The sequence below is a fragment of the Varanus komodoensis genome, unplaced genomic scaffold (genome assembly GCF_004798865.1).
Source record: "Varanus komodoensis strain SLA01 unplaced genomic scaffold, ASM479886v1 scaffold25, whole genome shotgun sequence".
In the NCBI taxonomy this organism is placed as follows: Eukaryota; Metazoa; Chordata; class Lepidosauria; order Squamata; family Varanidae; genus Varanus; species Varanus komodoensis.
Window position 1 is genome coordinate 2,241,836 of NW_025335661.1, and position 15,646 is coordinate 2,257,481.

Sequence of the window (15,646 nt, forward strand, 5' to 3'; positions counted from 1 at the left end):
CTGACCCTAACATTAGGCAGAATGAGGCAGCCTCCTCAGGTAACAGATGTAGCAGGGTGCTTGCCCTCCAGTGATGGTGAAGTGTGGACTATCCTGCTGGCCCACAGTATGCTGAAGGATGCCCCACTGCTGAAGCTGAAGTAAGACTCAAGTTGACTCATTCAACTGCCAGTGTGGCAGACATCAGTATGCAGCCTTGAGGGCCCCATCTTACGCTTTGCCGAAGGCAATAAAATGTCTTAGCACAGACATTTTAGTACATATAGACTGTCAGCAGGATTCAGAATCAAGAATAGCAGATAAAGGAATGGCCTGCTGAGTCTTTCGTTTATCCAAAATCACTGAAACATCTAAATCACAAGAATCCAAATTGTATACAAGGGCCATATTTTAATGTCCCTTTCTTCAGGCTGTATTGATAAGACACACACCTATCTTTAATACTGCTCTGAAGTATTTTTACCTATTTATTTCCTTTGTTTATCATTGCCAAGGAGAAATGTCCCGCCCACAAAAGCTGGCAAAGTAGCTCTATCCATGTTGCCCAGAAGGACTGATAAACTCTGATGTGGATGTCTGTATCATACCTGTCTAAATATAATGGCTTGCAATCACATTGTCAGTCACATCATTTTTCACTATGATTTACACATCAGACAAAATAGGAAACTCACAACAGATGCCATATGTTTATATTCTACAGTACATTTGAACTGGCTGGGAGCCTGCATATTTTGCACTTTGAATAAGGGTAGGGAAATGCGAAAGGTAGTACTGCAGAAATCATGGGTTCTCAGAATTAGCACAACTAATGTTCTGTTGGCAAGGAAAAGACAGTGTGTGCCTCTCTAGTGGTTGTTGAGAAAAAAACAAGGGCAGAACAGTGAGGCTGTTTGTAATACAAAGAAACTGAAAAATTAATCCCAAATAAGCCCTAGACCCCTACCCAAAGATGGTTTATTGTACTTAAGTGGCATTAAAATCAGCTGAACCAGTTCATCACAGCTAATAGCTCCTATTGAATTGTGTGGAGTTGAATGGAGAAAGTGGAGTTCAGCACCACTATCTCTAGATACATGAGTACTGCTGAAACGTTAGCAAAAGAAGGCCTAGAGTTGTGATGTAGCCATTTTTCTGTGCTTTCAAGTTTCTTTTTTCTTTTCTAAAATTTGGCAGACTGTTACTGTAATCAAGAATACATTTCTGCTTATCTGAAAAATTGAGCTGAAACATCAGGGTGGGTGAACTCTCTAATCACATAGGACACAAGCCATGTAGGATTTTATAGCTGAGTGTCATTTCTTTAAAGTGTATCCAGAAGAAAATTGGAAGCCAGTGCAAAGATTAGGTCTTTAGTGAAATCTACAATGATGCAGGAAGGTGAAAAAGCAAAACTCAAGTTTCTAAACAATCAGAAAGTGACTCCTATAGTCTTGAGGTGATGAAGATGTGAGTTATTTTCTGAGTTATAGCTTTTTCACCAGGTGAAACTTGTAGATATATCCTTAGCACTATCAGGTTTTCAGGTGAGGTAGAAAAGTCTAGAAATCCATAAGGGTTCCAGAACATGAGAGAAACTGATTATCATTTTCCTGTCTGCTTCCTTATCATGTTAAAATTAACTAATAAAAGGAGTAGGATAAACCCAGTATATACCTTGAAAGCTTTCACATGAAGGTCGGATCCAAATGAAATTAACTGAATTCAAAATCCATTGAAAGCAATGGACCCAAGGCATGCATATACCACATTTTAATTTTAATCTAGAGAGTATTATTCATTCCCATGAACTTTCCCCTTGCGGCAGAGGTATGACTGCCACTTACATTCTTCTGAAGAGCAAGCTTTGCATTACCTTTATTGAATAGGTTCCTTCACTGTTCTCCTAATTTCCATCTGCCATACCTTTGGGCTGACAGTGATATGCATGTCACCCTGCCTGTGGTAAAGTTTATATTCTGTGCCCTTAAAACTAGACAGATGTATGTTAAAAATACTTCTGGGGTTAAACATCAGTGAGGTGGTTAATATATACTGATCTATTTTGCCAGACTGTCTCGGGACATGTAGGTGCTCCGATTTGGAACAGGAACAGGATAATGGATAATATCGGTGCTTCTGTTATACCATTTTTTTGCACAGAACTGACACAGAATTTGAATTTGGAGTTACAGATAGTTTATTGAAAAGTAGGCTACATTCAATGCACTTCTTACACCACAGCAAGTTTTAATTTACCTGTTTGTTCAAAAAGATGTAGATGATTGGATTGTAGACTGTACTGCTCTTCGCAAGGATGGAAGGGATGATACTAGCAGAGGGGGTGACTAGGCCGGGTTTCCCAAAAGTTGCAATCAGGGCCACAACCCCATAAGGTAGCCAGCAAAGCAGAAAGCAAATGACCATCACAACTACCATGATCAGGACACGTTGCTCTCTTGTTTGAGCCATCCCTTTGGATACTCCACTCACCTGAAAGGAAAGAACCGCATAGGTAGTCTATTGCTACAAACAAGGGTAGGCTCATAGTTAAACTACCTTTGCATGAAAATAAGGTATTCAAAGAATGTCTGAAGGGAGGAAAAAAAGTCACATCCACCATCAACATCCATTAATCCAACTGAATGTACATAGAGCCAGGACACCTATGCCCGCATGCTCACAGACTCCATGCACATCTTTGGTTGAGCATATGGCAGGCAGCAGTGCAGAGGGTGGGTACAATCCTGCTTAGGCCAACATATGATCGCTGAACATAGGAACAGCACTGATATTTCACATGAACAAGGCAGAAAACAAACAGCAACGACATGAGCTTCCACTTATAACGTAACGCATATATTTGGGAACATAACGGTAAACAAAGGAAATTGCCCTGCACGGCTTGCTTGTCTTGTCAATTTCCCAGTGCTTTTTTTGTAAGAAAACAGGTGCTGGAATTCATGAAAGTATTTACCTTTCGCACGTAGTCAATCACTGTACACACACCCACACACGTTAGTTGTGTAATGAAACATAACAGTCACCGCCTGTAGTAAGCGCTCAGCGTGCGACCACATGACCAATCACAAGTCAAGCAGCGCCACAAGCCAAGCAGCGCCATCACAAGCAGTGCGGACAAAGTACGCATGCATCGGATTCGACACACAAGCAGCCCGCATGCACCGGTTTAATGATTTTGCTGCCAACCTGCTACGCTCAACAGGGCGATTCAAATCCACATGGACCAAACATCAAATTTTCAAAAGTTACTTTTAAAACTTGGAAAATCTGTCGAAAAAAGGTGCCAGAACTCCTTTTCGGTGTGTTCTATGACAAAAAAAGCACTGCAATTTCCTAACAACAGAGAGAAGCAGCACTTGAGCAAGGAAGATCAAGCAAACACTTCCTAGTGGAGATATACGAGAAATTCATCAGGGGCCATTTAAAGCCGAATTCAGCCATTTCATTCACCTCCAAGCCAAATGTGGATTCAAATACAATCTGCAATAAAACCACACCTACAATACAGCAGCAGCAGCAAATATTTGACAAATGCACCAATTTTTAAAAATGTGCATGAGCAATGCATACATCTGGAAAATATTCATTTTAAAGCATGTTTTAATCAATGAGAGAAGTGTTCATACATTCAGGAATGTGCATAATTGTGTACATCTGGAAAATGTACAAGAAAATTTATTTTGCACCAATTCTTCAGCAAAACTACATCTGCAGGATTGCAAATCTAAAATAAAGGTAAAGATAAAGGTTTCCCCATGACATTAAAGTCCAGTCATGTCTGACTCTTGGGGGCGGTGCTTATCTCCATTTCCTAGCCGAGGGAGCCAGCATTTGTCCGCAGACAGTTTCTGTGGCCATGTGGCCGGCATGATTAAACACTGTGGTGCTTGGAATGCTGTTACCTGCCCACTGAAGTGGTATCTATTTATCTATTTGCATTTGCATGCTTTCAAACTGCAAGGTTGGCAGGTGTTGGGACAGAGTACGGGAGTTCACCCCGTCTGCAGATTCGAACTGTCAACCTTTAGATCAACTGAATCCCTTAAATCTAAAATAGGTGTGAACAAACTTTCAGGTGAAATTTAGATAACTTCAATGATCTTGGCTTCTGGTCACCAAAAGGACATGATTATAGTTAAATGATCAAGTTAATAGTGAGGTGAATTTCTGTCCAGATGAATGTTTCACCTTCATGAACTCTGAATAGATTAATAAAAAATGACCTGAAAAAGCAACATGATTGCAGGGCATGCTTTCCATCTCAGTTGACCAATAGCACATGAGACTTCCAACTGCAGATTATTTATATGTTAAATAAAAGATTAATTTCCCTTTTAATGGCCAGAAGGTCTTGCTGCAGCAGCTTCAATTCAGTGAATAATCATTAACTTGATTAGGCAGGCTTTCACTGTCTGGAAACCAGACTATAATTCGTAAATGGCACTATTTAAAAGTGTTAATAATTTGTGTCAAGTTGGTTTGACTATATCATTCAGCACCTAGTAAAAGAGTTACAGATATCAACAAATCAGTTATTTAGCAGGATCAAAATTCTTTATATTTATGTGATTTAAAACTAAGCCATTTAACCATTTGTCACTTATTTTCAACTTTGTTACACAGCACATATTTATGCTTCATTTATACAATTAGCATAGCCGGAATGACCGTACTCATGTATCCAGAACACTAACATAAGAGAAAGGAATAAGCATACTCGAGGAAAAGCTAGTGGGCTGAAGTTAGTGTTGCCAGTATTCTTGTGCAAATTGTGTTGTATTAGTGGAAGCTGGACAAGTGGGGAACAGAGTGCAAGTTTTGCTTGCATGACTTCTTGCACTCCTGGTTGCACAAGCATAATATACAAGTGCTTGTACAATCAATGGTTTGGTGGGGCTCCACTAGCACTACTACAGTTTGTGGACTGACACCATTGCACACTGCCCAAGGTACAAAAATTCTCTCTCTCTCTCTCTCTCTCCCCCTCCCTCCCTCCCTCCCTCCCTCTCTTTTGGCTGGTGTGGGGAGAAAACTCTATAGTAAGGGTGAGGAAAAATACCTCAAGAAGGACTAAGGATGGCATCCCATTTAGCATAATCCTGAAGACAAGGTTGCACAAGAATAACACAAACCAGAGATAACATGTTAGTAATGCCTAATTGTATGTAACTTATAGCATACACTGACCACATACTGCCTCTTTCTTTTGTGAAAAACCAGACTGAATGTATCCATATGGAAAGTATCTGAACAGCCTACCTCTAGGCCAGTTTCTACTTGCAGAGGGGAAAAAGAGCTCCACAGTAGATATGTTTGGGGAGGGGGGAAGCATTTTAATCTGACTTGGCTCTTACCATGTTCTGAAAAGGAACAACAAAATATAAAACACCTTATATGGTCAAAAAAGCATTGCTGCCTGGAGGGAAGTCAAGGAAACAGTCAAGTAAATTCATGGAGTCTATTGGTTGCTTTTAGCCATATTTTCCATTCTAAGCCCAATCTGTTTTTCATCATTAGCTAACTGCCCTTATCCAAATGTGACAAAACATTGATTATAGATATAGCAGAACCAGCTGAGCATGATAGGATTGAACAAACTACATCCATTAGAATAGATTAGAATTGGAAGTTGGAAATAACAGCATCCCAGAAACATGTGATCATATCAACTGATCGATTTGAAATTCTATGCACGTGTAGGTATACACACAATGTATCTTCATGGGATGACTTCTCTGGACATTTTGGTGGAGAAAGTGGCTCAAAAGGATACACACAAGGAACTGTTTAGTGCCTATTCCCACATTGGTTTACCATGTCTACTCTGAATATTTTATTTATTTATTTATTTTATAGCATTTTTATGCCGCCCCCGTCACAGAAAGCCTCGGAGCAGCTTACAAAACAAATAAAGAAATATAGAATAGACATTAAAAATCTGGAGCATTTCGGCAACACTATAAAACCAGTAAATAGAAACAGCAATTAACAGTTAAAATATCATTTAAATAAAAAGGTCTTGGCCTGGCACCGAAAAACAAGTAACAACGGCACCAGACGGACCTCTCTAGGGAGCGCATTCCATAGGTGGGGTGCCAACGCAGAGAAGGCCCTCCTCCGGGTACTCACCCTCCTAATATCCTTCACGGAGGGCTCCCGGAGAAGGGCCTCCTCTGCCGATCTCAGAGGGCGGGAGGGCATATATGGGCGCAAGCACTCCTTTAGATAACTAGGTCCCAAGCCGTGGAGGATTTTATTCAAAGGCCTCAATCCTTTTACACTCAGCCTTCCTTATGGTCCAACTTTCACAGCCATACATTGCAACTGGGAAAACCATAGCCTTGACTATATGTACTTTTGTTGGCAGGGTGATGTCTCTGCTTTTTAGTATGCTGTCTAGATTTGCCATAGCTTTTCTCCCCGGGAGCAAGCGACTTTTAATTTCTTGGCTGCAGTCTCCTTCTGTAGTGATCTTGGAGCCCAGGAAAATGAAATCTGCCACTACCTCCATTTCTTCCCCATCTATTTGCCAGGAAGTGAGAGGGCTGGATGCCATGACCTTAGTTTTCTTAATGTTGAGTTTCAAGCCAACTTTTGCACTCTCCTCCTTCACCAGCATCAAGAGGCTCTTTAGTTCCTCTTCACTTTCTGCCATTAGAGTGGTATCATCTGCATATCTGAGGTTGATATTTCTCCCAGCAATCTTAATTCCAACTGGTAATTCATCTAGCCCCGCCTTTCTCATGATGTGCTCTGCATATAAGTTAAATAGGCAGGGCGACAGTATACAGCCTTGCCAAACTCCTTTCTCTTTAGCGTAGTCAATGAAGCAGAAGTAGATGTTTTTCTGGAACTCCCTAGCTTTCTCCATGATCCAGTGTATGCTGGCAATTTGATCTCTAGTTCTTCTCCCTCTTCGAAATCCCGCCTGTACTTCTGGTGGTTCTCAGTCCACATACTGCTGGAGTCTAGCTTGTAGGATTTTGAGCATAACTTTGCTAGCATGTGAAATGAGTGCAATGGTGCGGTAGTTTGAACATTCTTTGGCATTGCCCTTCTTTGGGATCGGAATGTAAACTGACCTTTTCCAATCCTGTGGCCACTGTTGACCTTTCCAAATTTGCTGGCATATTGAGTGTAGCACTTTTACTGCATCATCTTTTAGGATTTTGAATAGCTCAGCTGGAATACTGTCGTCTCCACTAGCTTTGCTGTTGCTCAGACTTCCTAAGGCCCATTTGACTTCACATTCCAGGATGTCTGGCTCGAGGTCAGTGACCACCCCATCATGGTTATCAGGGACATTAAGCTCTTTCTTGTATAGTTCTTCTGAGTAATCTTGCCACCTCTTCTTAATCTCTTCTGCCTCTGTTAGGTCCTTGCCATTTTGGTCCTTTATCATGCCCATCTTTGCATGAAATGTTCCCTTCATATCTGCAATTTTCTCAAAGAGATCTCTGGTCCTCCCTATTCTATTGTTTTCTTCTATTTCTTTGCACTGTTCATTTAAGAAGGCATTCTTATCTCTTCTAGCTATTCTCTGGAATTCTGCATTCAATTGGGTGTATCTTTCTTTTTCTCCCTTGCCTTTCGCTTCCCTTCTTTCCTCAGCTATTTGTAAAGCTTCCTCAGACAGCCATTTTGCTTTCTTGCATTTCTTTTTCTTTGGGATGGTTTTAGTTGCTGGCTCTTGTACAATGTTGGGAACCTCCGTCCATAGTTCTTCAGGCACTCTGTCTATCAGATCTAATTCCTTAAATCTATTTCTCACCTCTACTGTATATTCATCAGGGATATGATTTAGGTCATATCTGAGTGGCCCAGTGCTTTTCCCTACTTTCTTCAATTTAAGCCTAAATTTTGCAACCAGAAGCTCATGCTCTGAGCCACAGTCAGCTCCTGGTCTTGCTTTTACTGACTGTATAGAGCTTCTCCATCTTTGGCTGCAGAGCACATAGTCAACCTGATTTCTGTGTTGACCGTCTGGTGATGTCCATGTGTAGAGTCATCTCTTGGGTTGTTGGAAAAGAGTGTTTGCTATGACCATCGTATTCTATTGACAAAATTCTACCAGCCTGTGCCCTGCTTCATTTTGTACTCCAAGGCCAAACTTGCCTGTTATTCCCGTTATCTTTTGGCTTCCTACTTTAGCATTCCAATCCCCCATGATGATAAGGACATCATTTCTGGGTGCTAATTCTAGAAGGTGTTGTAGGGCTTCAGAACTGGTCAACTTCAGCCTCTTCAGTGCTAGTGGTTGGGGCATAGACTTGGACTATTCTGCTGTTGAATGGTTTTCCTTGGATTCAAACTGAGATCATTCTGTCATTTTGGAGATTGTATCCCAGTATTGCTTTTCCTACTCTTTTATTGACTATGAAGGCTACTCTATTTCTTCTGAGGGATTCTTGCCCGCAGTAGTATACCTGATGGTCATCTGAATTAAATTCACCCATTCCTGTCCATTTTAGTTCACTGATTCCTAAGATGTCGATGTTCAGTCTTGTCATCTCTTGTTTGACCACATCCAGCTTGCCTTGATTCATGGATCTTACATTCCAGGTTCCTATGGAGTATAGATCTTTGCAGCATTGGACTCTCCTTTCAACACCAGATACATCGGCAACTGAGTGTCCTTTCGGCTTTGACCCAGTCGCTTCATTCTTTCTGGCACTACTAGTACTAGCCCTCTACACTTCTCCAGTAGCACGTTGGACACCTTTTGACCTGAGGGGCTTATCTTCCAGTGTCATATCTTTTTGCCTTTTGGTACTGCCTATGGGGTTTTCATGGCAAAGATACTGGAGTGGGTTGCCATTTCCTTCTCTAGTGGATCATGTTTTGTCAGAGCTCTCTGCTATGACCTGTCCGTCTTGGGTGGCCCTGCACGGCGTAGCTCATAGCTTCATTAAGCTGTTCACCCCTTCGCCACGACAGGCAGTGATCCATGAAAGAGCCCGTTACAGAAGTCTAATTGGGAAGTTACCAATGCATGTGTCACAGTCGCCAGGCAATGGCAGCAGACCCTCTGGGAAGGTGTGGAGGTCAACTGAATTACACTCTGAAAATATGTATTTATACATTTGTGTATTTGTGTCTTTCCCATCTTTCCCTGCAAAATTCAGTTCAAGGCAGCTAACCATGATAAAATAAAAACTTAATTAAAACAGAACATTAAAAGGGTACACATGCAACTTCTGGGATTTCATTGGCAGATCATGATTCTTCAGCTAACATAAATTTGATTTGAAGATCTTTTTAGTTTTTGCCTTCAGCAGTCATGTTCTTTCTTCAGTGTGGGCTAATGTCCATCGAAACGAGTGAGCGCTACTTCTTCTGGTTTTGTGGGTTCTTTCTGTTGTATTGATACCTTCTGTAGCTCGATTTGGAGACTTGATGACAAAGTTGTCCAGAGCCACAGTAATTAAGCAGAGGAGTGGCTAGAATCCATGTCCAGGGATAACCCTGCTGGTGCTATTCACAAATACTCACCATTCTGAACTTGAGTTAAACAATGGTATGAAAAGGAATAAGAATATTCCACTTCTGGGCATTAAGACAATCTGGGACTGGCCCCAAATTCCACTCGTGAATTGGCTCAGCTGGTGCATTGTGGCCCCTTGTGTGATGAGCTGCCATCCATTTTCCAGTGTTTTCACTACTTGCACTGGAAATGTAATGTTGGGACAGGACCTGATCCAAATACCACTGCTATTCTAGGCCTTTGCTGTCTGTGCATTTCCTGACAACTGGTCAGAAATCTAGCCCAGTCCCATGATCAAATGGCAGGTGTCCTATTCAGTATTGTGGAGTGATTAAAATCAAGTAAAAACAAACAAGCAAAACATTTTCTGCACAAATGCAAATTCAGGTCAGTAGCTCTCCTCGCAAAGTTATAAGTTTTCCTTACTTCCCGTTTGTGGTGGGGGAGGGGGGCATTATTTACACTTTCTTGACCTGAGCACACTTGGGATTTCGGGGTGGAGATTTGTTGTTGTTAGTCGCGAAGTCGTGTCCGACCCATCGCAACCCCATGGACAACATTCCTCCAAGCCAGGCAATTGTTCTCCAGGTAGGGATGCAGCTGATGGATCAGCCGAAGCTGAAGGAAAGCGCTCCTCACCACCACTGTCACTTGAGCTTCTAATGACAGCTCTGGGTTGAGGAGCACTCCCAAGCTGCGAATCCTGTCCCTAAGAGGGAGTGCAACCCCATTCAGCACAAGGTCCAGGTCCCCCATCCCGAAGCCCGACTCACCTGCCAGCAGGACTTCCGTCTTGTCTGGATTGAGCCTCAGTTTATTGGCCCTCACCCAGCCCATTACATCGGTCAGGCACCAGTTCAGTACAGCCACTGCCTCACCTGGATTAGTAGAAAATGAGAGGCAGAGCTGGGTATCATCAGCGTACTGATGATTCCGCAGCCCACACCTCCTAATGACCTCTCCCAGCGGTTTCATGTAGATGTTGAATAGCAAGGGTGACAAAATGGACCCCTGCAGAACTCCATGGCATAACTGATATGGCGTAGAGCCATAGTCTCCCAGCACCACCTTCTGGAATCAGCCATTGAGATAGGAGCGCAACCACTGCAAAGCAGTGCCTACAACTCCCAATCCTGCTAACCTATCCAGAAGGATACCATGGTCGATGGTATTGAAAGCTGCTGAGAGGTCCAGGAGAACCAACAGGGACGCACTCCCCCTGTCTCTCTCCTTGCACAGGTCATCATACAGGGCGAGCAAAGCAGATTCAGTACCATACCCAGGTCTGAAGCCGGACTGAAATGCGTCCAGATAATCGGTTTCATCCAAGAGTGCTTGGAGTTGTCCCGCCACCACCCGCTCTAACACCTTGCCCAAGAACGGGATGTTGGCCACCAGTCTGTAATTGGCAGCCATCTCTGGATCCAGGGATGCCTTCTTTAGGACTGGCCGGACTACCGCCTTCTTTAAAGGGGCAGGTACCCGGCCGTCCTTTAGAGAGGTGTTGACAACCTTCAGGATCCAGGTCCCTATCCCATCCTTAGCTTTCTTGAGGAGCCAAGATGGGCAAGGGTCCAGTAAGCTGGTGGTAGGACGTACTTGTCCAAGCACCTTGTCCACATCATCAGGCCGCAACAACTGAAAGTCATCCAACAATTTTGGACAAGACAGCAAGATTGGCACCTCCCCAGAAGGTTCTGATTCACTAGTAGAGTCCAGCTCGTGATGAATCTGAGCGATTTTCTCCTTGAAATACTTGGCGAAGTCATCACAGTGGGCCGTCGAGGGTGGCATGAGGTCTTTCTTGGGGCCCAGATGAACCAGCCCCTGCACCACCCAAAAGAGCTCTGCCGGATGGCATTGTGAGGAGGCAATGGAAGCAGAGAAGAATTTCTTCTTCGCCGCCCTCACCACCACAGCATAGGCCCGATAATGGGCTCTTAAATGTGTTCAGTCAGATTAATTCCGTGATTTCCTCCACCTACGCTCTAGACGCCTCCCAACCAGCTTCATCGCCCGTTGTTCAGGTGTATACTAAAGGGATGACCAGGCTCTGCAATGTGGGAGAGGAGGCTTAGGGGCGATCGTGTCAATAGCTCTGGTCATTTGCCCATTCCATAGTTCAACCAAGACATCGACAGGGGCTCCAGCCTTATCAGCCGGGAAATCCCCCAGGGCCTTCAGGAATCCATCTGGATCCATCCGGCTCTTGGGGCAGACCAGTACAATCGGGTCCACACCCTTACAATCGGGTCTGCACCCAGAATAGCCATCATCTGAAGAAGAAGTAGAAAGACAGAAGCTCTGGAAGCTCTCTGCTGAATCGCATATATCCAAAAGCATGGTTGTGCAGAATAGGACACAGTTTAGTAAGTCGTATCTTACGGCTTTCTTTTCCTGCTCCAATGCTGTTTTTCCTTTTCCTCAAAAAAGTCATCATCACAATTAAGATACAAGGTCTGTAAAGATAATACATCTAGCTTCATGGAGTTCGTAAGTTAGAAACAAGATTGTATTTGCCCTTTGCTATGTGCTTTCTTTTGATTCTTCACTGTGTGCTACCTGTATAAGTCCAGATCAGAGCTATTACACAAAGTCCAAGTTCTCCAATTGTGTGGAAACCCCAATTGCTATCTGATGGAGACTTAATCTGAGATTTGATTTCAAAATGAAGAAGCATGATGTACATCTGATGCCTATACATTAAATGTTACTACATTTCATCTTACATCTTACAGATTTTATAAAGTGCTGTCAATCAGTTAAGGTTACCTAGTTTTTCTAGCTCCTCATTACATATGCTACATAATAAATAAATATTGGCAATAAATAAATAAAGTAACAGCATGAGTTAAATATAAATAATCAGGCTGCTGGAGCACTTTCTTGATGTGAGAAGATTACATATTCAGGGTGTTTTACCTTTGAAAAAAATGAATAAGGGAATGCCATAGAGGTATATAAAATTATGCACGGTGTAGAGAAAGCAAATAGGAAGCCATTTTTTCTCCTTCTCCCATGGTACTAAAATCTGGGTCGTCCAATTAAAGTCAATTAAAGGTTAATTCAGGAGAGATAAGTGAAGGTAATTCTTCACAGGGCTTAGCTGAATTATGGCATTCACTTGCACAAAATACAGTGATTGCCACCAACGTAGCTTTAGAAAGGGGTTAGGCAAATTCATGGAGAATAAAGCTATGCATCACTACCAGACTATCTATGGAAAAGACAAATTTCCCATCAATTTCCATCTGAAATTTCCTGACTTTTTCAAGCTACACAGAAAATTCATATCACTGGCTACTTGTTGTGATGGTTTTCTATTACCTCCAGTACCAAAGGCAATATGGCTCTGCCTAACAGTTGTTAAGGAACGTGAGCAAGCGTACCATGCGCTGATGTCCTGCTTGCCTGTGTCCTATAGTGCAGTGCAGAACAGCATGCAAGATAGGCATTCGGTCTGATTCAGCAGGGCTCTTCCTAGGCTCTAAGAACCGACTCACTCAGGCAAGATATATCAAGAAGAGTGCAAAGCCAACTATTACCACGCCACAGGCTGCTTCACACACAATCCCAATACAGAGCATTGACAGAGCATTAGTCAACTCCAATAAAGCAAATGATGTGTGATAGGAGAGTAAATTACTAATGCCCAATGGGTCTGCTGCCTTAGTCTGGCATTTTATTGTCTGTGTAGGTAAAGGTCACTAGTGGGCCTCTGGCAGTTGACATTTAGGTAGACTTTCTGTGATATTCTAATATGTGTTTGTCTGGGTTACAGCTTGCTTGTAACATGGATGGCTAAATCACAATAGGTCTGAAATCATTAGAAACATGGTGAAAAGTAAAGCCATTGCTGCAAACTGGCACCACTGAGAACAATCTAATTTTAAGTGAGGTGTTATTTAAAAGTTTTAAAAGAAAAAGAAGAATGAGCTGGGGGCAGGGAGGAACCAGTGTTCTAAAGTCTACTAGTCAGTACACACCTGAAACTATACTGTATATGGCTATTACTAAAAGTTTCAGGGTAACACACTTATCAGTGTAGTCTGCAAACAGCAACCAATATTGGCAGGTGAGGTTCTATTGTTGCTGTTGTTTCTGGCAGCACTTCCTGTCTTATAAAGTTAGGCAGAATCAGCCTATCATGAGCCACCTAGAGCAACTTCACAACATTAAAAGTAATAGATAAGTAGCCTCTAGTCTGGTATCTTACCTGGGGGAACTCTCATTCAAGTCAATAGGGCTTGATTCTGTAAAGTTCCAACACTAAACACACTTACTTAGAAGTAAGTCCTACTGAGCACAATTGGCTTATTGTGAAGTGAACATGAAAAGGATTGTACCAATTGTTTCTTTTGGATTCATAAACCTGTGTGAAAATAACATAAGAGGCAGCTGTAGTTAATGGAGTATTTTTGCTTAAACTAGTCAGTGGAAACCATGAGAAAATGAAACAGATCTCCAAAATAATTCAGGATGGTGATGCAAATCTTTGGTAATTCACACAGTAAGTTAAATATGTAATTCTTATAGTTATATATAAATGATATAGAATAATTCTAAGAGATACCTATTGCCCAAAAGCACCTGTCTGCTTATAGCTATCAGTTAAATTGCTGTGGTATGGTGGAATACCTGCAAAGGTTGGGTGATTACAGAAAACTATCTATGAAGCATACATAGAACCAAGTGGAAAATCGCTCAGTTTTAGTGACGAGCCATGTTTAGAAGAACTTGGGCACAGAGGGTAGCAGTGGAGTAACAAAACCTGTTCAATGAGTACTTGAATGCAACATGTTGCATATGAACATCAAAGTTAGTTACCATGTCATATACTGTCATCTCCAATCATCTCTTGTAACTATTAAGGATGAAGTGTTGGTCATGGAATTCTACAAGTGTGGATGTAGCTGCCATAGCTGAAATATATGGAATGAAATATGAAATGTTATGTTCAGGGATCAAACCTGGGGCCTTCTAAAATCAAACTGTTCACTCTACCACTGGGCTAAACTTTCTTTCCCTAAAGCATAGATGTGAGGGCGGGGGGAGGCAAAGACAAGGACAGTCTAGAGAAGAGGACTATTGTAATGCTCCTGGTGTGTGTGTGAACTGGAATTGGAGTGAAATAGTTGCAGGTGAAGGAGTCAAGAACTGATCCAAGGGACCAATGATACCAAAGGGACAGCTCCATTTTATAAACTGGTTTGAAAAAACTATTTAGTTTTAAGTTTAGTTTTAGGTCTCTTTGTATTGTGACTATGAAAACTAGTATTAAAAGCTGGATGAAGTGACAGGAGATCTGAAGACATACCAACATGGTTTAATTACAGTGTTACATATTATCTCTGTTCATATAAAGATCAATTTAAAAATATATTGAGATAAGTGAAATACAGAGGGGAGAAAGAAGGGATAACTCTGTAAGTGATGGCCATGGGAGTACATAATTGATCAGCTTTATAGTTCTGTACTTCAGAGAGCTCGACTTTGGCTGTAATTTCAAAGGCCCATCTTTCATAAACAGCTACACCATGCACAGCTGAGCAAAGCTGAAAGCTCTGAAAACTGCAAAGCAGAAGAGAAGCTCCAGCTCATCTTTTCCCAGCTATGATATAACTCACTCTTCTCTTGTATAAACATTGTTAATAGGCTGAAAAGAACTCTGGTAACCCAAAAAATAAATGATTAAGTTTGCAATAATAACAGAGAAACTTATTTGTTTGTTTATTGGATAGGCTTTTTTAAAGAGAGAATAGAGAGAATTTGATTAAGCTCCCTGGAAATCTTACATAAGGAGAAACGCCAGAAAATTTCTTATTGGCATGCTTAAGTGACACTCATTTTAAATCTGCCAGACTGATCAATAATCAGGCTCACACTGCATGTTCTGTGGAGTTCCATAATTCTTTCCCCCTTGGATTTTGCAGGAAAGCAGGCTGTGACTTGCAATGGACGGACAGATAGACTGAGGCTATAGAGATCTTCCATTTCCAGTCTTTTTTCCATTCTCAAAGGCCCTTTCTCAAACCTGCTTTTTGCCCAAATAGAATCCCTGTTGCTTCCCTGTATGTTTTGCTCTGTAGAGCGGGCGACAGGGGACCTGGTGAGGAGGGTGATTTTGAGTTAACAACAACAACAACAACAACAACAACA

The 15,646-nt window shown here is 41.9% G+C and overlaps 1 protein-coding gene across 1 annotated transcript in view; it reads right to left on the reverse strand.

The window, feature by feature from the left end:
• Nucleotides 1-15,646, reverse strand: part of LOC123024788 (parapinopsin-like) — a 54,178-nt gene that overhangs the window by 15,666 nt on the left and 22,866 nt on the right. The window contains exon 3 of the mRNA XM_044432944.1: nucleotides 2,239-2,472. Within this exon, the coding sequence (XP_044288879.1) occupies nucleotides 2,239-2,472 (234 nt within the window). The remainder of the gene's footprint in view (nucleotides 1-2,238; nucleotides 2,473-15,646) is intronic.